Here is a 24,673-nt window from a genome sequence, read left to right on the forward strand (position 1 = left end):
CTCTTTACATTGTGGAGACCTTTGGTAAAGTATATGATACATGACAGCTGACATAATAGAAACACATCACCTCTTCTGAGGAGCTTATCCTGTGAAGGTAGTACATTGTAGTGACTAATAATATAGGTTATAGTTTTTGACTTCTGGAGATATCTGACTGGATTTTAATGGAAAGCTTTCTTGCTTTGGACAGCTATTGAACTTTGATGTGTTTCATTTCCCTATCTACAAAATAAGAATAATAATACAATTAATTTTGCTAAGTTGTTGGAAAGATGATTTCCATGAAATTTTATGTGTGAAGTATCTAGCACTTATAAAGGACTTATTGTTCTTAATTCTAAGATGCATTTTTTTAATATTTTTATATTGTCATTTTAAGATGCATTTTTAAAGATATTTTAATCTTATCAAGATGTATATTAAAAGTAGTATTTAGTTACCTCCACAAAGATATTATTAAATTGAAAGTGCCCTTTTATTGTTGATGGCATTTCGAATTAAGGGAATGCTGTGGTGATTGCCTTTCTTGTGCTCTTAGCATTTATACATACCTGTTTTAGGATTTTGTATTTTATTTATGTAGCTATTATTTTGTATAGTATCCATTCCTCTTTTGTCTTGTGAACTCCTCAAGGTTAAGGATCACCTTTGCACCTGCAGTGTATAAACATATTACTTGGCATATAGTAGACTGATAATATATGTTGATTTAAAGAGCTCATTTATTTCTTGGGCTATCATAAGAGTCTTCCTCATCAGGCTCTGCCCCATCCCTCATTGTAAAAATGGTATTAACTTGACCCTTTATAACATTCAGATATGGAGTCATTAGATTTTCATTTTGATGTTTTTCAAGCCCAACCAGTTCTTCGGTTTGTTTACATGATTAATAGCTAAATTATAAAATAATTCCTGAACTTAAAAGTTAAATACAAATGGAGATTCTGCTTTTATTTTGCAAGAACGTTTACTGAAGATGACCTTAGAGGAGAGACGCAAAGAATACATAAGGGACTATGTTCCCCTGAACACCATCCTATCCTGGAAGGAGGAGATGAAGGGCAAGAGCCAAAATGATGGTAAGTTTCTCAGAACAATTTTTCAGGTAGATACTGTTCCCATTTATTTATGACTTCTGCAGCACAACTATTGATAGAAATGAATAACTGGCATTCAGTAAAGAGATGACATTTTTGCTATTTGAAGTAATTGCTTGGTTGTCATTTAATTGTTTTTAAGTCTATTGTGTGTTATTTAAACTTAGGAAATTGTATTAACATAATTCATGTTATGATATAGTGGTCCACATTTATATTACGACACTTAAAAATAAACTATTATGCAGTTGTTCTTGGAGCAAATAATATTAAGGATTTGGTGCTTTGGTGATGTGGCCCTTTGAGTTTGTTTTGATTAGGTTTATTTATTTCTTCAAGTTTCTTCAAGTTATTTTAAGGATTGGATACAGTTGGAAGTATACTAGGAAGAATAGAGAAAAACTAACATTTCCCATAGTTTTAGAGAAGAATATATATTTTGTATGGTGTGGTAATATATTTGCATGTAAAGTATTTGACAAAATTTACTCTCAAAGTCTTTATGATTTAATAAGAGTCTAGATTGAGTGAAGATATGTGTTAGCATATAAATAAAATTTTAAGTATTGAAAAGGTACATGGAAAAATTCTAAAAAAAGATTTATTATTTTTAATTTATTTTTATTACTTATTTTATTTATTACTATTATGCTTACCTCTGAATTAGCACTCATTGGTGTTAATGGTCTGGATGTAAAGCTTAGAAGAAATAGGGTGCTTTTTAGGATACTTAACAAGTGAGAGAGGTAACTTTATGAAAGGGGCTTGGAATGTACTATTTTCACAGGTTCTGGTCTTAGATTGATGGAACTATGCAAGATACTATGGGTTCAGAACAAGAAAATTAATATGGAATTTCTGTGGACAAATCTGTGAGAAACAGCAGTCCAGTTAGGCTTTGGTGTCTGTGAAGAGAATACACATTTATTTATCTGAGTGTTTGCATTTTAGACAGAATTTTTATTTTTTTGGTGCTCTGCTTGAAAACATGTTCTAAGGGGGTCATTGGACAATCTCATTGGGACATGCACATATAACATCTTTGCCCCGGGCTTTTAGTAAATGCAAGCTGTTTTCTAACAGTCTAATGAAGACCTTATTCATTGAAAGAAAAGGTAGTGCTATGTAATGAAAAATGAATGAAAATGAATATGAAAAGAATGTAGAACTAGAGAGCAAAAGGATGGAATTTGGGCCTTGATTGATCTAAGACTGTGTGCCTTTTTCATGTTTGGGTCTCAGTTATTTCTTCTTTTTTAATAAGACACTGGTATCAAATACTCCGGCACCATTTTTTATGGCTAGTAAATCTCTCTTTTTCCGGTACTTCATTCATCTGATTTTCTTCTTAGTTGCTGTTTGAACTGGTTACTTTTCTAAGGATGCCATACTTGATGTTCTTTTAAAGCAATTTTTGCCTCTCAGAAAGAGGTAGATTCCTGTTGCTGTCAAAACAATTGACAAAGCAGTAGAGATACCCAGGTTGTAGTGCCCTATGTTGGTCTGCTCACCTCTGCATAAAGGCTTGTCCTTTATGTTGGCTGCCTCTATTTGAATATACACATAACAGTGTAGGGTTGAACTGGGTTGTCCCGAGAACTCACAGTTGGGTGTTTTCAGAGATATAACACACCAAGATACATTCCCTAAATCAGAAAAATACATTGAATAACACCTGCCATTGTTATTCCCTAACAGGATGCTGTGTATTTACCCCTGTCTCCCACTATGAATTTTATAATTGGTTACAACTGCTCTGTATTTCACTTTTTTCCTTCATGCTTTTTTGAACTGAAAATTTTTCATGGGAAGTGAGGTGATATGATCAAAATTGTTTTTCTTTTGAACACTGTTTTATTCTGTCTAATGTTACGTGCTCCCCTGTTGTGACCTGGAAATTAGTGGCTAGCTTCTTTTTTCATGAAAGAAGATGCATCATCTGACAAGTAATATCTATTTATTACTTTATATAATATATATCTTTCAAAAGTGCTTTCTTTCAGTGTTACCTATCCAGTGTGAAGTTAAAGGGAGTTTTAGTATTTTAACAGTTTGAAAGATTCTTTGAGAATATAAATTTAAAAAATAATAAAGGACAACTGTAGTTTGTATTTTATTTTGACATGTTTAAGCTGCTGCTCATAAGTGTATATGTATCTAAGTAGGTTTGGATTTTTATAATATCTATTTTTTAGGTGTTAGATTTCAAGCTAAGTTTTAAAAGAAGTCTATAATTCTTTGTCCTATGGTTTCTGATTTGTAGGACATGAACAGTATTTATTGGGCTTGCACAATATACCAATTTCAAGTGTTGTCATTTATTACTTACACTTTTATAGAGGGACATTTTGGCCTTGATATCCTGGATTACATGGAAAGTTCTCAAGCAATTGTTTTTAATTTTTTTCTTACTTTGCTCAGTTTTGCTTTATGTTAATTAAATGCTTTTTGTTATTATGTTGTAGTAGAAAGTTGAACAAGCTAGGGAGTAGTTGAATGTGTTTGTCATAATTTTGATTTTAAGGCCTTCTAAAATAGGAAACCCAGAATTGCCAGATGTAAAATCATTGTTTCTGCAGAAAGGAGGAAATAGGGAGATGATTACCAAAACAAACAAATAACAAAAAACCTCCCCCAAAACCTGCTTTCTTATTGTTCATGTTCATATTTGTTAACTGCTCTTGGCAAATCTTTGAAATTATGTGCTTCCACTTACTTAATAATTATTTCATTTGTCAGTTGCTTTATTGAAGGGAATTTTAAAATGCTTGCCTCTTATACTGTGTCTCAACACCTGCAATAGTGCCTCATGGGTAGGTGAGCACAATTAATATGTTAAATAAGAACGCCTCAGAGGTTAACCATCTATGAAGGAGAATTCTCTATTTTTTTTCAAACTTTAAAACGAGTATTTAAAAACGCATATAAAAATAGAGTAACATAATGAATCTTTATACGCCAATCACCCTGTTTCAACAGTAAAGACATGGCCAGTTTTATTTCATGTATACCAGTGCTTCCCAGTAATTTTCCCAAATTGTTTTGAAGCAATTCCTGTCTGTCGTAACAATTTTATCTGTAAATATATGTGTGCATATATCTCTAAAATATAGGGACACATTTTTTGTTTTTTGTTTTTTGCTATAACCACAATACTCTCATCATGCTAAATTAATAAATTTTAAAGTAATTAAATATCCAGTTAGTATTAAAAATTTTTACAATTGTCTCATAAAGGATTTTGCTTTTTTTTATACAGGTTTGCTTGAGTTAAGATCTAAACAGGGTCCATATTTGCGTTTAGTGTATTTCTGAGTGTCTTTTTTTAAAAAATTTATTTATTTATTTATTTATTTATTTGACAGAGAGAGATCACAAGTAGGCAGAGAGGCAGGCAGAGAGAGGAGGAAGCAGGCTTCCCGCTGAGCAGAGAGCCCGATGCGGGGCTCGATCCCAGGACCCTGAGATCATGACCCGAGCCGAAGGCAGAGGCTTTAACCCACTGAGCCACCCAGGCGCCCCTCTAAGTCTCTTTTAATGTATAGTTCCTTTTCCCTCTATCCTCCCTCCTACCCCCTGTAATTTATTTGATAAATAATGTAGGTTATTTGTCTTACAGAATTTTTCGCATTTTGGATTTTGCTGACTGCATCTTTGTAGTGTCACTTAACATGTTCTTCTGTCCACTGAGCTACTTATGAGCTGGAAGTTAAATCCAGAGGTTTGATCAGACTTGGGTTTAATTTTTTTTAAAGACTACTTCAGAGATTATTATACCTCCTTTTTAAAAAAATATTTTATTTATTTGACAGAGAAAGAGGGCACAAGCAGGGGGAGCAGCAAGCAGAGGGCGAGGGAGAAGCAGCAGGCAGAGAGAGAGGCACCAAGCAGGGAGCCCAACGTGGGGCTTGATCCCAGGACCTTGGGATCATGACCTTTGCTGAAGGCAGATGCTTAACTGACTGAGGCATGCAGGCACCCCTGTTACACCTTCTTTTGCATAATTTTACAAGGCGCATAATGTTTGGTTACCTCTCTGTGTTGATAAGACTGATCACTAGATTCAAGTATTGCCAGCCTAATCTATCCATTGTAAAGTTCCATATCAACTTTTCACCTAATGATTTTCACAGCCATTGATGATCATTGCTTCGATCCATTATTTTATTAGAGGTCACAAAAGAGTCTTATTCTGATTTGATCATTCCTTCTTCATTTATTATTTGGACTGCTATAAAGAACTTTCTCCTATCAATTTTTTTTGTTTCCATGGAATACAGTTTATACAGAAAGGCAGAATAGATGCTAGAATCCCTTATATTTACCAGTTTTTAAATTGAGTTGGTTTCTTGAAATCTTCCAAAGTTAATCAAAGCATTCTTTCTTTTTAATTTTTTAAATTTATTTTAGAGAGAGTGTGTGAGAGTGAGCAGCGGGAGGGATCGAGGGAGAGGGAAAGAGAGAATCTTGAGCCGACTCCATGTTGAGTGTGACGCCTGATGCAGGGCTGGATCTCATGATCCTGAGATAATGACTTGAGCCGAAATCGAGTTGGGTGCTCAGGGCACCTGGGTGGCTCAGTTGGTTAAGCAACTGCTTTCAACAGGTCATGATCCCGGAGTCCTGGGATTGAGTCCCACATCAGGCCCCAAGCTCCACGGGGAGTCTGCTTCTCCCTCTGATCTTGTCTAACGTTCTCTCTCACTCTCTCTCTCTCTCAAATAAATAAATAAAATCTTAAAAAAAAAAAGTTGGACACTCAATGGACTGAGCCCTCCAGACTCCCCTCATTTTAATTTTTGGCTGTCATTTTGCATCTCTCTCTCTCTCTCCCTGCCACCTATGTATATTAAGTGGGAGTACCCAATGGTTAATAGTCTACAAAGGATGTGCATTTAAATTGTATCAGATAAAAAGATACAATTACTAAATTGTCTTAGGATGTAGTAGAAAAGCAAATATAGATACAAAGATACATGGATGGATGGATGGATATGATAGAAAAATGACATTGTTTTCTTTGTAGGGATGAAAAGTTCTCAGGTTTAATTTTTATGTGTTCTGTTCTCCTTTGCTACTTCCAAGTTAAAATTCTTCTAAAACACCACTGAAAGAAGCATTGTTGTTATTTTCTTTGGATGGAGCAAAGGATTGGCAAAAACTCTGCTATGCTTATGCTAATTTTGTCTTACTAGTTAGTACAGGGAAAACAGCTACAGCTGTAAGTTTAGATGTTTGAGTCATTACTATTAATGTTTACGTGGAACAGCAAAGGAGGAAAAATATAAAATATGAAGATGTGTTAGATGAAAAATATATAATTATTTTACTCAGGTATGACAAGTTTTTAAAATGGGTCATTCAGGAGGAAACTTCATATTTCTTATATCAGTATATTTCATATCTTATATACCAATCTGATTTATAGTCATTTGAAAACACCTAACTAGAAATGGTCTGAACTGTGAAGTCTTTGTGTGAATCTCCATTTTTTGAGGTATATAGAAATATCTTGAGGTTGTGGGTTGACTAGAGGCATGTGTGTAATCTTTCTTTCATATTAAAAATACTAGCATTATTAGCTTAGAAGTTCAACCTTAGTTGCTCTCATTTTCATTAGAACTAATTTTTTGGGGGGCCTGGGTGGCTCAGTCATTAAGCGTCTGCCTTCAGTGGCTCAGGTCATGATCCTAGGGTGCTGGGATTGAGCCCCACATCAGGCTCCCTGCTTGTCCAGAAGCCTGCTTCTCTCTCTCACACTCCCCCTGCTTATACTCCCTCCCTTGCTGTGTCTCTCTCTGTCAAATAAATAAATAAAATCTTGAGGGGTAAAAAAAAAAGAAAGAACTAATTTCTTCTGTTAAATGATTTCCATAAGAAGTAATGGCTGACCAAAAAAATAAAAGTTAAGTCCAAACTCCTCATTCTCTCAGTCACTGAGATCTTATTTCATTGTGGGTATTGAATTTTGTTGGAATTTACCTGTGTACCATGTTGACTATTGATATTTAGAAATAATTTTAAAAAAGGTGTGTCTTAATATTTTGATCTTGGTTAAATATTCAAATATTCATTTCAAATATTCAAATATATTCAGATATTCAAACGCTTGGTCCAGTATTTTTATCCTTAGTAAATTTACAATAACTTTTTTCAATGTTAATATTTTTATTAACCACTAGAAATGAGGAAATAATAATATAATTACTTATGTTACTGTATATTACATGAAGAGGGGTGAGGGACCATAAGGGTAGAAGGAATTAAAAAAAAAAAAAGTGAGTATGATGAGGTGGGCGCTGCCCCAGATTTTTAAATGATGTTAACAACTTTATTTGATTAAATATTTGATGTTATTAGTTGGAAGAGCACAATTTAAAATGACTAAAGAATTAGGAAAATGGCATTTAAAACAGGATAGAGTTTAGGAGGGATACAAATATTGGAAAGGAATATTTCCTGTTTAATTTTTTGATACTGATTCCTTTTTATATTCAGTTTAAACACTATGCTTTAAAAGTAAAATGATCTGAAGGATCATTTCATTTTTTGAGAGAGTGTGTGTGCACGGGCAGGGGGAGGGGCAGAAGGGGAGAGAGAGAAAATCTCAAGCAGGCTCCAGGCTCAGCAAGGAGCCAGACACGGGACTTGATCTCAGGATCCTGAGATCATGACCTGAGTGGCAATCAAGAGTTAGATGCTTAACTGACTGAGCCACCCAGGCACCCTTAGATAGAGATCTTTTATTTTGAGTGGGTGGTGATTTTTCCCCCTTTAATATGATCTTCAAATAAATTTAATTTAAAAAACCAGAAATTGGACGCCTGGGTGGCTCAGTTGGTAAGTGTCTGCCTTCAGCTCAGGTCATAATCCCAGGGTCCTGGGTTTGAGCCTTGCATCGGGCTCCCTGCTAGGCGGGGGCCTGCTTTCTGTTTGTGCTGCCTCTCTCGCTATGTCTCTTTCTGTCAAATAAATAAATACAATCTTTAAAAAAATAAAGAACCAGAAACCTATTTTTGCCTCAGGCAACAAAGACCAGTCTGGCTTATACTTCAAACAATTATTTGTGACGCTTCCATTACCAACAAAGATGTTGCAAAAGTAGAATTTAATTAGAAACAGACATTTTTCACTTTACAATTCAAAGTAAGGACTAGTATAAAGACTAAAATTCTAAAATGTACTAAACTTTATGGTTTGGCCCCTCTCTTCTTTTGGCTCTTTATTATACCACTCCTTTTCTTGGTCTCTTGCCTTTGGCCACACTATCCTTTTTTGTTTCTTGAATGTACTGTGCTCCCTCCCACTTTCACTACTGGGTCTTTACCTGTATTTATCCCCGCCCCACAACCCGTTACCACTTCTCTCACCTTAATTTTTCTCAGCTTTTATTTCTCACCTTGAAACCCTTCTATTATTATTTTTTGGAGTCTTCCCTGAGCCCTTATTCTGGAATAGTTTCCTTTACTATAAGATACTTTCATAGTGCTATGTTCCTTTTCATAGAACATTTATATTACTTTGTTTTTATGTAGTCAATCATAGGATTATCTTTATTAGGTTATCTCTCTGAATGTGACTGTAATTACTAGGGAAATAGGAATGATCTCTTCACTCCCCTTAATGTCTCTGGCATCTGTGATAGTACTTGCTGTATAGTAGATATTCAGTAAATACGTGTTGTGTGAATTGACTAAATTAGAAACTACTTGCCTGGTGGTATTTTCATGTATTATTTCCTTTCTCTTACCTTTTTTCTTTTTTGCTCTGTTGTAAAGATTCTTGTGGGAATGATGGGCTTAGAAATTAAGCCAGATGCTTTTTAATGTAGGTAACATATGCGTTTAGATCTCTGTAATATAAGGTTGGTTTTACTAAGTTTTAAAAGTTAGTCCACTGATATATTTGAATAAAGTTTTTATTGAACTATTACATAGATATTTAACTAGTTGAGGCAAGGATGGGAATTCATGTGTATTCATCAGTATTGCATGTTTATAATACTTAGTAACTAAATGTCATCATTTCAGTTTCTATGAGTTTAAGTGTTAAAAGAGCCTGGGGCGCCTGGGGGGCACTGTCAGTTAAGCCACTAACTCTTGGTTTCAGCATAGCTTAGGTCGTGGTATCAGGATCATGAGATTGAGCCCTGCCCTGGGCTCTGTGCTGAGTGCAGAGTCTGCTTAAGTTTCTCTCTCTCTCTCTCCCTCTGCACCTGCCTCATGCTCCCTCTCTTTCTGTCAAATAAATCTTTAAACAGATGTTTTTAAAATGTCAGAAGAGCTTATGTTAAATGGGCATAAAACATAGACACTAAGCTTATTGTATAGTAATAATTTAAAATGTAAAAAAAAAAACCTTAAAATATTGCCATTCTAAATGCATTTACTTTGGCATTATTGATTCTTGGTATGTAAAGCAACTCTAAATTATGTAAATATTATACCCCATTTAAGCCCTTCAGTGAATTAGTTGTTTTGCTTCAGAAAGAACTTGGCTACAGACAAGTAGTTTGGTCCCCTGTAAGAGAATTAGGCTAAACAATGTCTAAGAATTTTGAGAACAACGGCCTTCATTGTAATAATGTATGAAAACATTAAAAATTTGTGTGATGGTGTAAGCACTATTTTAGTCAGACATTTGTCAAGTAAGGTTAATTTCTAAAATGGAGAGGAAAAAATATGAAGTTACTTAGGGATTCATGATTCACTACTTTTATTTCACTTTTGGTCCTTTTACCTACTTCCCAAGATTGTTTTAACAAAAGTATATTTTATTGTGCATTGGTGTGTATACCACTGCGTGCTATATGAATTGTTCTTGTATTTAAGCTTTTTAAAAAACTAATACAGAACTAAAACCCTTTTTTTTAGGGGGGGGAGTATATATAATGACTTGGTGTTGAGACCGCAAGATGAAAAGTTCCTTCTGTGTGTTTCGTAAGTCTGTAGTTCACAGATTCTCTTAGCTTTCTTTTTAACCCATTAGGTGAATTAGGAAACAGATTTTACTTAAATACTTTTTGGTCAGTTCAGTTGGGTACCTTGAGATGAGTTATAGAATAGATTGGTGGTAGCCAAAGCCAACATTTTCCTTTCATTTTCTTATTTTTTCTCCCTCTGATTATTTTTCAACATGAAAGAGTCTTATAAAGTCATAGTCTTCTTTTTTGAAATAGTTACTGATTTTCCATGTAAGTATTTAAAACACAGATTTAAATACCATTTACGGTTTTAACTAAACCTTTGATTTAGAACCATACTGAAGATTACTGATGAAACAGGAATCAAAATATTGTTCAATAACAACCCCCCCCCCGATATATAACAAAATACAGATCAGCAACAAAATACAGTTTGACAGTAGTCTATATGCCTGACCATATTGATGGTGGGGCAAAAGATAATGTGCCTTTCAAGGTTTGTATTACTGAGGTTTAGTTTGGCCTAACTCCAGAGAAGCTATGGATTTCAGATTGCTGGTTCTTTCCTAGAGATTGGACCAGGATGTATTCAGTTTTTTAAGAAACCTCAAAGTATGGGGGATTCTCTCACCAATCTTAGATTTGTGATGTGTCTGCCATATGAATATAATAGAGCTAGAGAATCTCCAAATTTTGTTCTTCTCTGGTATGTTGTGGTAAAAACTTTCAGGGTGTATGTGTAGGTGTCCATAAGTTGAGGCTTAATGCTAAAAACTCATCAGACATGTAGTAATGGCAGTGATTTCCATTATTTTGACATATATGTATGTCATATTAACTGCATATTAACTGTGGGAGTGCAGAAGTTTTGGGATTGAACATTGCTGGCATCAGATCCTAATTCTGTCCTAGCCAGAGAATATGTGACATCCCTAAACTTACCTCTTCATTTGTTACTTGCCACATAGGGGCTGATTGTTTCTCCATCCTAAGGTTGTCCTGAGAATTGAAAGAGGTATCAGTAGGCCTACATAGCTCCAAAGCTTGCTATTCTTATAATAGAATGCACCTTTCTCTTGCAGGAAACTCCTGTGACTCTCTATTCGCGACTCCTAGTCACATCTGTGTTCTTAACCAATGTATAATATAACATAGATTTTTTTTCCTCTTCCTGTAACTGTAACTACATATCTACTTTGAATTTGGTCTGTCTGCTTTAAAGAGGTAGGAATTGTGGAAGGGGCACATGCACCCGAATGTTTATAGTAGCAATGTCCACTCTAGCCAAACTATGGGAAGAACCTAGGTGTCTGTCAACAGATGAATGGATAAAGAAGATGTGGTGTATATATATATATATATATATATATATATATATATATATATACACACAATAGAATACTATGCAGCCATCAACCCCCCCCCCCAAATCTTGCCATTTCAGTGACATGGATGGAACTAGAGGATATTACGCTAACGAAATAAGTCAATCAGAGAAAGAATTATCATACGATCTCTCTGATATGAGGAATTTGAGAGGCAGGGCAGGTGGTTGTGGGGGGTAGGGAGGACACAAGAGGCAGACAAACCATAAGAGACTCCTAAACTCAGGAAACTAACAGGGTGGCTGGGTGATGGACATTGGGGAGGGTATGTGCTATGGTGGGTACTGTGAATTGTGTAAGACTGATCATTCACAGACCTGTACCCCTGAAACAAATAATACATAATATGTTAATAAAGAGTCCTTTAAAATAAAAAAAAAAAGTAGGAATTGTGAATGCTTATTGAAATTTTATAAGGTCTAGTGAAGGTCCTTGTGTATGTATCCATCCATTTGGTAGTTTGTTTTAAACATACTAAGTGGAATTACAACTGGCTGAGGAAGATTTTTTTTAAACAATTGGTTTGGCAACAATAGGACTATTTTTTGTTTCCCTTATGAAAGTATATTGGTTTAAGAATTTTGAAGTGTGTACTATCAGATTTGAGAAGAATGAGGGCATCTAAAACAAAATCCTTTCTGAATTAAAGGCTAATATTTTAAAAATTTATAACTTTTATTTAGCACTTAGAGTAAATAGCAAGTGAATTAAAAGTCTCTGGTCTTCACTGTATATGAATTCTAATGTCATTGAAAGGGAAGAATTGTTTAAAGTACTTGACTGAACAATTTTCATATACTAAGCGAATAGCATAGTTCATACATCAGAGGAGGTGACTTTGAGGAAATAATTTGATCTTTTGTGAGAAGTCTGGAAAGAAAAGACAAAAACAGGAATTTTAAATTTTGGGGTAGCCTGGGAGAGTGATGTGAGGATATAGGAATGAAACAATGAGGGATGAGGGAGAGCAAGGAGCAACATGGGAGGAAGTCAGTTCCATCTAAGGACATAGTCTATACATCCTCAAAGAATATAGATAAGATGGGGGTTGGAGATATTTATCTTATTTGATTGTTAAAATAATGGTTGTACCTCTATGGAGATACCTAGAGGCCTGACAGCATGATTGTCTTAATGATAGTAGAAATTGTGTGACTCCTGAGAATATTGAGTTTAGCCATAGTTATGAGTGTTTTTGACAAACACAAAAATATATATATGTTCTATAGTGTCTTAATTCTAACACTTGTTTGGGTGGTATGTGGCTGGACAGATAGAAAAATGTATACCTGATAGTCTAAGAAACTAATTCAAATTTCTCATAAATTGACAGGTCCTCAAGTGTATTCAGTATCTATTTAACCGTTTTAAAGTGTACAATTTAGTGGCTTTTAGTAAAGTTACAGTGTTGTGCAATCGTTATCAGTAACTGTTTCCAAAATCTTTTCATTTTCCCACATAGAAACTGCACCCATTAAATAACTCCCCTCCTCCCCGCTTTCACAGCTTTTGGTAATCTCTGTTCGTTTTCTGTCTCCATAAATTTGCCTATTCTAGACTTTACATAAGTAGAATAATATAATATTCTTTATGTCTGGCTTATATTACTTAGCATAATATTTTCTAGGTTTATCCATATTGTAGCATGTTTTAGGATTTCATTCTTTCGAGGTTGGATAATATTTTACTGTATGTATATACAACATTTTGTATAATGTCACCTGTTGATAGATACTAGGTTTTTTACACCTTTTGACTATTGTGAAGAATGCTACTGTGGACACTGGTGTGTGAGTGTCTATTTTCAGTTCTTTAAATTAGGAGTGAAACTGCTAGCTTATATGGTATTCTGTGTTTTAACTTTTTGAGGAACCACAAAATTGTTTTGTACAGTGGCTGTATCCTTTTACATATTCTCATCAGCCATGCACAGGGGTTCCTCTGTGTTTTTGTCAATGCTTGTCCTTTTTTTAATCTTTATTTTAATGATAATAAAATATAAAGGTTAATTTCTTTCAGCAGTGCTTTGTAGTTTTTAGCATACAAGTCTTTCACCTCCAGTTAACTTTATTATTAAGTATTTATTCTTTCTGGTGCTATTATAAAGGGAGTTGTTTTCTTTCACTACTTACTGGTTGTTCATTGTTAGTACACAGGAATGAAACTGATCTTTGTTGATTTTTGAATCCTACAACTTTTCTGAATTCAAGCTAATAATCTTTGGGTTTTCTACATCATGTTATTTGTGAACAGAGATAATTTTATTTCTTCCTTTTCAAGACAAAGATATGTATTCCTTTTAGGCTGCTGCTGAGGGCGCCTGGATGGCTCAGTCGTTAAGTGTTTGCCTTTGTTTGGCTCAGGTCATGATCCCAGAGTTCTGGGATCCAGCTCCTCATTGGGCTCCTTGCTTGGCAGGAAACCTGCTTTCCCTCTCCCACTCCCCCCTGCTTGTATTCCTGCTCTCGCTGTCTCTCTCTCTCTGTCAAATAAATAAATAAATAAAAATCTTAAAAAAAAAAAAAAGCTGCTACTGAATTCAATTTGTATTTTGTTGAGGCTATTTGCATTGTTATTCATAAGGGATTTTGGTCTGTAGTTTTCTTGTAGTGTCTTTTTCCGGCTTTGGTATCGATTATATAGAATGAGTTAGGAAGTGTTCCCTCCTCTTCTTTTTTTTGGGGAATAGTTTGAGAAGGATTAGTGTTAATTCTTTAAATGTTTGGTAGAATTCACCAAGGACACCATCTAGTCCCGACCTTATTTTTTTGGGTGGGGGAGGTCCCAAGGTTTCTGAATGCTGATCAGTCTCCTTACTAGTTACAGTCTGTTCAGATCTTCGATTTTTTTTGGATCAGTTTTGGTAAGTATTTCTAGGTGTGTTTCTAGGTATTTGTCCATTTCATCTAGGTTATCCAAGTTATTGGTGTATAACTGTTCATAGTATTCTCTTGTAATACTTTTTATTTTTGTAAAGTTGGTAATTCTGTCCCTACTTTTATTTTTTATTTTAGTAATTTTAGTCTTCTCTCTTAGTATAGCTAAAGGTAGTAAATTTCATCTTTTCAAAAGGCCACCCCTTTGTCTTGTTGATCTTTTCTAATTTTTTAATTCTTTGTCTCCACTAGCCTTTATTATTTCCACAATTCTGGTAGCTTTCTGTTTAGCTTTTTTTTTTTTTTTTTTAAATTCCTTGATATACAAAATTAGATTATTGATTTGAGATGTTTTTTCACTGTATTTGTTTAGAGCTCTAAATTTCTTTCAACACTGTTTCTGCTTTATGCAGTAAGTTTTTATATGGTGTATTTTCATTTGTCTCTGTGTATTTTTTGATTTTTTTTTCTTTGGCTGTTGTTCAAAAACATGTTTAATTTGCCCATATTTATTTATATTCCAGTTTTCTTTCTGTTACTGTCTTCTAGTTTTATTCCATTATCCTTTTTATGATTTCAATCTTTTTTTATACTTTTGAGATTTGATTTGTGGCATAACATCCTGGGTAATATTCCATGTGCACTTAAGAAAAAAGTTATTGGGGCGCCTGGGTGGCTCAGTGGGTTAAAGCCTCTGCCTTTGGCTCAGGGTCTTGGGATCGAGCCCCACGTTGGGCTCTCTGCTCAGCGGAGAGCCTGCTTCCCCACCCCGCCCCCGTCTCTGCCTGCCTCTCTGCCTGCTTGTGATCTCTGTCAAATAAATAAATTTAAAAAAAATCTTTAAAAAAAAGGAAAAAGAAAAAAGTTATTGTTGAATACAGTGTTTTATATATGTCTACTAGATACATTTGGTTTATAGTGATTATCGTGCCCTCTATTTCCTTATTGGTCTTCTACCTGGCTGTTCATCTGTTATTGAAAGTGGGACGTTAAAATCTCTTTAATTATGGATCTGTATTTTCCCTTTAGTTGTGTCCATGTTGCTTCATATAATTTGGGTTCTTTTGTTTGGTGCATATATATTTATTATTGTTTTATTTTCTTGATGACTTGACCTTTTTATTGCTATATGATATCCTTTATTCTTTGTAATCATTTCTTACTTAAAATCTATTTTATCTGATATTAGTATTGCTACCCCAGCTCTCTTTGGTAATTATTTGCATGGAATATCTTATTTTATCCTTTCACTTTTAACCTATTTATATCTTTAATGAGTCTCTTGTGGATAGCATATAGTTACCCCCCCCCTTTTATAATTCATTCTGCCAGTCTCTGTCTCTTGACTGGAGAGTTTAGCCATGTATACTAAAAGTAATTACTGATAAGGAAGGACTCATCCGTGGCCTTTGGTATTTTCTAAATATCTTAAAGATTTTTTGTCCCTCATTTCCTCCGTATTACCTCCTATTACCTTCTTTTGTGTTCATTTGATTTTCTTTTTTGTAGTGACACCTTTTGATTCCCTTATTAACTTTTGTGCCTATTCTAAATAGCTTTTTCTTTGTGATTACCACGGGGAATGCATATAACATCCTAAAGTTATAAAGTTACAATTTTTATATTTCTTATCAAATGATGCCTGCTTAACTTTATTTGCATACAAAAACTGTTAAATAGCGTGATCATCCTACCCACTTTTATGTTATTGATGTAACATACTGCATGTTTATATATTATGTGCTCAGTAACAGATTCATTATTAATTTTTTTGCATTTGTCTTTTAAATCATGTAGAAAATAGAGTTTATAAACCAAAATAACAGTAATACTGGTTTTTACATTTGCCCATTTATTTAACTTTAATAAAGATATTTATTTCTTCCTATGGCTTCAATTTACTATCTAGCATCCTTTTGTTTCAACCCGAGAGACTCTTATTAGAATTTTGTACATCTACTGGTAATAAACTACCTCAGTATTTGTTTATCTGCAGATGTATTTATTTCTACCTCATTTTTGGAAGGACAGATTTGCTGAATATAGAATTCTCAGTTTACATTTTTTCCCCGTTCATCCCTTTAAACAAATCATACCACTTTTTTCCCTTTTGTCTCCAAAGTTTCTGATGATGAATCAACTGATAATCTTATTGGGGCTCCCTTGTGCATAATGAGTTACTTCTGTCTTTTTGTTTTCAATTCTCTTTCTGTCTTTAATCTTCGACAGTTTATGATGTGTCTTTTCTGAATGTATTCCATTTGGAGTTTGTTGAGATTTTTTGATTTGTAGATTGGTATCTTTCATCAGATTTGTGACTTTTTGTCCATTATTTCTGCAAATTATCTTTTTGTCTTGTTCTCACCTTCTGAGACTCCCATAATGCATTTGTTGATGTATTGGTGTCCCTCAAGTCTTTTAAGCTCTGTTCATTTCATTCTTTTGTTTTTCATCCTCGATAATTTCATTTCTTTTATCTTCAGGTTCACTGGTGTTTTTTGTTTTCTGTTTTTGTTTGTTTGTTTGTTTGTTTTTCCTGACTGCTCACTTCTGCTGTTGAACCCCTTTAGTGAATTTTTTATTCTCAGTTACTGTGCTTCTCAACTCCTGAATTTTTAATTCTTTTTTTCAGTAATTTTTTTTCTTTGATTTTCTGTTCATACATTGTTTTCTTGATTTCCTTTTTAAGGTGGTTATTTAAAGGTCATTGTCTGGTAAGTCTGAAACGTGGACTTCCTCTGAGATTGTTTCTGTTAATTTTGTTTGTTTGAATGGGGCATTTATTTTCTTTTATTATATGTCTTGTACTTTGAAAATTGGACTTTTGACTATTGTAATGTGGTAACTGTGGAAATCAAATTCTCCTTCTCCATGGTTTTTGTCTTTTTTTTTTTAATTGCTGAAAACTATATAATTCATTGTTTTGAGGTTTTTCTTATTTTTGCATAGACTCCTTGTCATTTGTGATCATTAAACTCTTTCTTCTTTAGCTCATGGTTGACTCAGATTTTTACACAAATTTCCTCCAGAGTACTCTCTGTCTTTGCGAATGAGCTATATGCTGGGACTCTCCTTCAACACTTAATTAGGTCTTCTTTGAACTTAAGATCATTTTGAGGTGTAAGCTTAAGGTCTTTTCAAGTCTTTTCTGAGCAGATACCCTCTCCGGACATGCACATGACTTTTTTTCTTTTTAAGATTTATTTATTATTTGAGGAGGGGAGGCATAGAGACAGAGGGAGAGAATCTCAAGCAAACTCCCCACTGAACATAGAGCTCAGTGCAGGGTTCCATCCCACGGTCCTGAGATCACGACCTGAGCAAAATCAGAGTTGGATGCTTAACCAACTGAGCCACCCAGGTGCCCCTAACTTTCTAAAGTTCTTTATACAAGGCTGCTTTTGAATATTAGTTGCCAGAGAGTCTCATCTTTTCCTCTGGACATTATATGGTCTATTGTATATCCATTCTTAATCTTGGCCCAGGGGTCTATGAATCCTTAGTTGCCTAGCAGCTTTTATGAGCAGTGCCTGTTGATTTTCTCCACCTTAGTTTTGAGTTAGGTTAGTGATGACTGCCTTGCTTCACTTCTTCAGGTATCCCCCAGATAGGTTAGAACAAACTTAACACAGTAATTTGTGAATAAGGTCTGTTTTGCACCTTCTGGTTTGTGTTGGAAAGAAGGTGAGATATAGATCAGTACAAATACTACAAAGGTTTCCAACTCTTAAAGGTGGGTTTTTCTTAATTAGTTATTGGCTTGGTTTCTGTAATCCTTTGTTTTCCAGAATTTCAACAAAGTTGGTTCAGTTTCTGTATGTTGTTTTTGATGTTTCTGTGAGCAAATGAAAGCTTGGAACTACCTGGTCTGCCATTCTGCTTGAAATTTATAATTTCAAATGTGAAAACCAACTGTTTTAGTTTGGCTGCTGCTAGGTACTTAAATTCTCAAGAGACTTGACCTGATAGAAGTTTATTTCTATGTTAACCTAACAATCCAGTGTGAATGTTCATGACTGGTGTCCATGGAGGGGTTATGGTTGGGTTGGGGATATGAGTGTGCGTGTATGTGAGGGGGCATTGTGTTTCACATAGTCTTTAAGAGCTAGAGCTGGTGGAACCTATTCCTTCTTTGACAGGTTGCTTCTAAGATTGCCCTTGAGAACCTTAGGGGAGAGAGGGAAAAAGAAGGATTATGTCAGAGGTTTTTGTAAGCTAGGTCTGGAAATGGTGCACCTGACTTCCACTCACATATTTAATTGTAAGAGAAACTGAGAAATGTATTCTAGTTATAGAAAGAGCAAGAGGAAGATACTAGAAACTGGATGTGATGAATAGTAATTTCTGGCATATCAACCATGCACAGAGCTTCTTTGAACTACTGTGTTCTATTGAATGAGCCGTAAGAAACACCATTATTTTATATTCCATTAAAAAGGAAGGGGAAAAAGCACTATCAATTAAATTATTAAACAATGCTTTCTAATCACTCTGATCTCTTTCAGTAAATTAAATTACTTTAGATTTACTGAGTTAATACTTTTATGATACACCATCCTTGAAGATATCTTCAAAGGAAACAAATAAATTAGGTAGTCTAAAATATCTTTGCTTTCAGAGTACAATTCTGAATCATTTTTTTCCACCCAGAGTTTTTTTTTTTTTCCCCCACAAAATTATTTTCTGTGCAGTTAGAGTTGTTGACATAGAACTACTTAAAAATGTACTTTTGTCTAGGATTTTTTCCCTAAACCACTGATAGTTATCCTGCAAGTTTTACTGCTGGCATTTTCTTGGTCTTAACCATATGGGGTTAAGGAAAGGTTTCAGCCAATTAGTAGGACTCATATTCTTTACTCAGTTGATCACTAAATGTATTGTTGCCTGAAATGTTGACAGGTTCCAGTTGTCTAATTATATCACCAGAAATGGCAAGTAAATAAATGTACGCAGTCAGTGAAGACTGTCTTGACCACCACCTCCCAGCAGCAATTGTAAATGTCTGTAATTGTAAGGCATCTGCCACTTTCAGAGATTTTAAAATGTTTAAAGAAAAGTCATTTTAGAGTTGAAGATGTGTAGTATGTTGGATTTGTTTTGAAATTCAACTTGTGTCCTTTAATGCTTAAGATTTTTTTTTCTAATGATACCTAATCTATTGAAAATACTGGCTATTTGAGCTTATGAAAATAATTGCATTTTAGTTTTCCAAGTTGTTTAGTTTGGAGGAGGAGATAAAGTGAGGGCTAAGACAGAGAGCTCTTTGGAGCATTGGCTCAAAGTTAATTGAGTCTGATTTTAGAACAATGCAAGAAAACTTTTAAAAGCCATTAGTTGCTTCTAAATGGAATGAACTCTGACACAGAGCTTTTCCTGTCACTGGAAGTATACAGAACGGTTCTAGGTGAAAATCAGAGTAAAAGCACTTTCTTTGCTGGGTGGTAATTGAACAAGAGGTTGTCTAATCTTGTGTGTTTCTGACTATGGAGATTCTTATTCTAAAATAATTGTAAAAAGTGATATTCTCGTCTCAGATCCTTGATGGTGTAATTTATCAGTACTGTTAGTGATTGGAAAACCAGTGAATTTTTTGTTTTTGTTTTTGTTTTAAGGCAGACAACTAATGAAGAATACTTTTCTGTTTATAGTTAAATGACTTAACAGACTAAGCCAACATGTTCTTTGAAATACTGATTGGCACAGGGAGAACATGGATTCAAGAAATAATACTTTTCTTCCTAGATTTCACTGCAAAATATTGTTACCTGATCTTCCTGGAGGCACAGAAAAATTCTAATTGTTGATTCTGTCAGGCGTTATCTGGTGTAAGAGATCACTGTGAATTAAAAATCTTATGGAAGTGGCCCTTCCTCCTTTCTTTCTTCCTTTCTGTTGTTAACGTAGTAACTTGTGGCCAGACTATTTGGAAATACCAATACTTAAATAGCTAAACAAGGAATCTACTGGCCTTTCCCGTTATTTATATACTTTTAGGGTGCAAATTTAATTGATGAAGGACAGCCAACTTTTAGGAAGAGAGGGAAGCATAGGTATATCTTTTTAAAATTTTTCCCACATTCCTAAATTTAGATGTCAAGTTATTTGACATTTACTGAAAAATAACATAGTGAATATAACATTCCGACTTTAGTTTTGGTCATTCATAATTTACTAATAACTCCAGCCTGGGATTTTAAAGACTATTTAACTGTGTTCATGGAATAGTATAGTGGATAAATACAAGTTTTTCATGTTAACAAAAACAATGGGATAAAAACGTGTTTTTTCTAAATAGGGTTATACTGTTATTCTAAATATTTCATGTATCTCTTTGTGAGGGATTACTCTCTAGATTTCTCTGAAACAATTTTGACATGCTATATGAAGTACTTTTTATTGCAAAGTAAGTGTGTAGTGTCGCTTCACATAGGATTGAACTCCATTACTTTGACAATGAAAAATTGCTTAAATGCTCTGACATCTGAAATGTGCCTAGAAGTTAACATTAGGACTTATTTAAAGTTTTGTAATTATTTCTTAAAATTAGTTATTGTAAGTTACAAATAACAGTAATTTTCCTTTTAATGTTTATATGAAAAATTATTTTTAAAATTAAGTTAATGATAAATATTTATTCTAAGCATTAATTTATAGTAAGTGTGATATGATATAAGGTGTTGGAAATCACTAAAGGTGATCACTATTATAGGTTTGTATATCTGTGTATTTATACTTTGTTGTACTTTTATAAAATAAAAGACTTAAATCATGGTCATTGTAAAGTACTCAGAAGATATAAAAACATATAGAGTTAAAAAATGGTAGTTTCCTGTTTGCCAAACACCGAAGCCCATAGAGGTAAATACTGATAACACTTAGGTGATTGTCATTCTAGGCCTTTGTGCGTTTTTTAAAAAAGATTTTATTTATTTATTTGACAGAGATCACAAATAGGCAAGAGAGGCAGGCAGAGAGAGAGAGAGAGAGAGGAAGGAAGTTTAGCAGAGAGCCTGACATGGGGCTCCATCCCAGGACCCTGGGATCATGACCCGAGCCGAAGGCAGAGGCTTTAACCCACTGAGCCACCCAGGCGCCCCCTTTGTGCATTTTAAAATTTATTTTTAGTCAACACAGTGATGTATCAGGAGGTGTTCTAAGCATTAACAAATAGAAGGGACTTTTTAGGGAGACCTAAAATCCTTAGGAAGTAAGTGATAAAATTATGGGGAATTGAGACCAAGAGAGGTTAACCAATTGTATGGTTAACCCAGCTCGTCTGGCAGTAGAGTCTGTGCTCTTAATCTTGTTACTTTTTATGCTTTTACAAATACTCTGTATGTGTATTCATATATAGTATTTTGTTAGTTTTTTTGGGGGGTGGGGCAGAGGGAGAGGAAGAGAGAATATTCAGCAGGCTCATGCCCAGCATGGAATCCAAGACAGGGCTTGATCTCCCAACTCTGAGATCATGACCTGAGCTAAAATCAAGAGTTGGACACTTAACTGACTGAACCACCTGGTGGTTCAGTATTTTGGTGCCCCACTGGTGGTGCCCCAGTATTTTGTTAGTTTTTGGTGTAAAAACTAGCCATATATATATATACATATATATATATATATATATATATATATATTTCTTTGGAGTTTGCTTTTTCACAGTTAAAACTGTATTTTGATGTTTCCTTCCTTTTTATTAAATGGGCATATATTTTATCATAATTTATTTAAATTTATTTAATCTAAATTATTTTATCCTTGATGGACACTAAGTATTTTTTCTTAAAATTACAAATAAGATTATGATGAAAATGTTTGTAATCCTTGTGTATATTTCTGAGGATTTCTGGGAGATAGATTCCTAAAAGTGGAGTTACTACATTATAGGCAGGGCACATGGAAATTTTGATAAAACTGTTAAATCATTCTCCAAAGCTGCTGAAATAGTTTATACACCCATCAACACTGTATGAATACCTGTTTTCTTATACCTGCTAACAAAAGGTGCCATTAATCTCTGAAATGTTTGCCAGTGGAATGGGTAAAAACTAGTAAATCTTTGCTGTTTGATTTAATTGGCCATTTAGATTTCTTTTGTGAGTTACCTCTTCATAACTTTTGCCCATTTTTCTATTGGATTGCCTGTTTTTGTGCTTTGACTTTGTAAATGTTGCAGTATCTTTTAGAATTTTGTCCTTTGGGCACCTGGGTGGCTTAGTTGGTTGAGTCTCCCTTGGGCTTAGGTCATGGTCCTAGAATCCTGGGATTGAGTCCCATATCAGGCTTCCTGCTCAGTGGGGAGTCTGCTTCTACTTCTCCCTCTGCCCAGCCCCCAGCTCATGCTTGTGCATGTTTTCTTTTGCAAATAAATAAATAAATAAAATCTTAAAAAAAAAAAAAAAGTCTGTGGTTGTGCAGGCTTAAGAATACAGTCTTGAACCGGACAGCAGCCAGGCTGAATACTGGCTCTGCCACTTCTTTGGGAAGGTTGCTGGATCCCTATACCTCAGTTTCTTTATTGGTAAAATGAGGTTAGTGATGGTATACCTCAAAAGATTATTGTGAGGATTAAATAAGTTGGTAATTGTAAACAGCATAGAACAGTGTCTAATCTTAAGTGATCTTTGAGTGCTAGCTTTTATAATAATGATTGCTGTTGTCATTTATGCTGTCTTGTTATTAGCAGAGTTTTAAGTTTTTAGTTAGATCTGCATCTTAATCTCTTATATTTTAGATTTTACTAGATTTAAGACTTTTTCCTTTTTATAACAAGAAAGTACTTTTTTAGTTCCTTCAGAAGGTTGGCTTATTTTTACTTTAGGTTTGTTGTCTGTATGGAATTTCTTTTTGTGTGATAGGAGGTTGGTGTTCTTAGATTTGTTTCCTATGGACAGCTCTTTATCTCTGCTGATGTTATCTTAATCATATACTAAAATTACCATATGTTCAGTAATCTGTTTCTGGACTCTTCATTCTGTTTGGTTGTGATCTGTCAATTTTTGTGTTAGTATGATATTGTGATATTACTATAGTTTCATTACATATTTTGATAATTTGGGAAAAATCCACTTTTTTTTCAAAATTTTTGTAGTTATTTTGATACACTTTTTCAGACTGATTTTAGATTCTCTTCTATTCATAGAGTAGTCATAGAGTTCTATTCATATTCAATTTAAAAATACTATCAGATTTTGAAATACTATCACAGTGTTGGATGTTCTTATCTAAGTATACATCTCTCCCAAAAATTAATAAACCTGATACTTGCACATGGAGAAGCAAACAGTATAGGAGAGCATAAAATGAAAAATAAGTCTTTCTTTCAGACTCAGTCCCTGAATTTGTAACTGCCTATAATAGGTCATGTATATGTGCTAGAGAGTTTTAGTATTTATATAAATGTGCTTTAGAACGCTTCTCTCCTTTTCTTTTATACACAGTATCATGCACTAATACTATTTATTTTCATGCATTTTTTCCTATCTCATAATCTATCATGGAAATCTTTCCATAAGAAATTCTGATGATTTACTTCATGTATTTGTACAAGCTTCATCGTCTGTTTAATTACTCCCTTATTGATGGGCATTTTGATTATACTAATTTCTTTTTTTAATAGTATAATATTTCATAGACTTCCTATGTTTTATCTTTTGTATTATTATATGTATTTCTATCATAAAAGTGATTTCTAGCCATGGAATTGCTGGGTCAGAGGCTGAAGATTTTCAGGTGAGAGATATTTTCAGTTTTCCCTTGAAAGATGTTGAACCATCATTATAGTCCTTTTAGTGTATGCATATGTCTGCTTCCCAGCACCAACTCTGGATTTTATCGCCTGTATTTTATTTTTGCCATTCTAATTGTTTTGCTGTTTTAAAAATCATGAGTGAGGTTGAATCTACTTTAGTATGTTCATTAGCTGTTTATTTTTTTTTTTTTAAGCATTTACCATGGGCAAAACACTGTTCTAAGTGGATTATATGTTCATTTAATGAATTATTTCCTCTTCTCATTTGCTCATTTTAAAAACGTTTTTTTATTAACTTCTTAAGAGCTTATTGTAATCAAGGAAATTACTTTTAGTTACCTGTATTGCAGATTTTTATTTCACTTAATACCTATTTTTAATGATTATGTATATATTTTACCCACAGTTTTAGATTTTTATGTAGTCAGATTGTGTTTATAATTTTCTTCATCTTAGTCTTTTCAGATTTGGTTAGGCTTATTGCTATTTGTTTGCTGTAATCATCACAACAGCCTTATGGAACATCTATAGTTATTTCTGATTTATAGATGAGGGAACTGAAGTACAAGGGGTTAGCTTCCCTAGGATTAGACTACTGGTGAGGGCAAAGTCTGGATTTGAACCCAGGCCTCTGGCTTCAT

At 34.1% G+C, this 24,673-nt stretch overlaps 1 protein-coding gene across 1 annotated transcript in view; it reads left to right on the forward strand.

Moving 5' to 3' along the window:
- The window catches only part of LOC111141568 (MACRO domain containing 2), a 1,949,692-nt gene that overhangs the window by 5,517 nt on the left and 1,919,502 nt on the right, over positions 1-24,673 (forward strand). The window contains exon 2 of the mRNA XM_022494211.1: positions 966-1,082. Coding sequence (XP_022349919.1) covers positions 966-1,082 — 117 coding nt within the window. The remainder of the gene's footprint in view (positions 1-965; positions 1,083-24,673) is intronic.

The sequence above is a fragment of the Enhydra lutris genome, unplaced genomic scaffold, assembly GCF_002288905.1.
Source record: "Enhydra lutris kenyoni isolate GAN:26980312 unplaced genomic scaffold, ASM228890v2 scaffoldscaffold6, whole genome shotgun sequence".
Taxonomy (NCBI): Eukaryota; Metazoa; Chordata; class Mammalia; order Carnivora; family Mustelidae; genus Enhydra; species Enhydra lutris.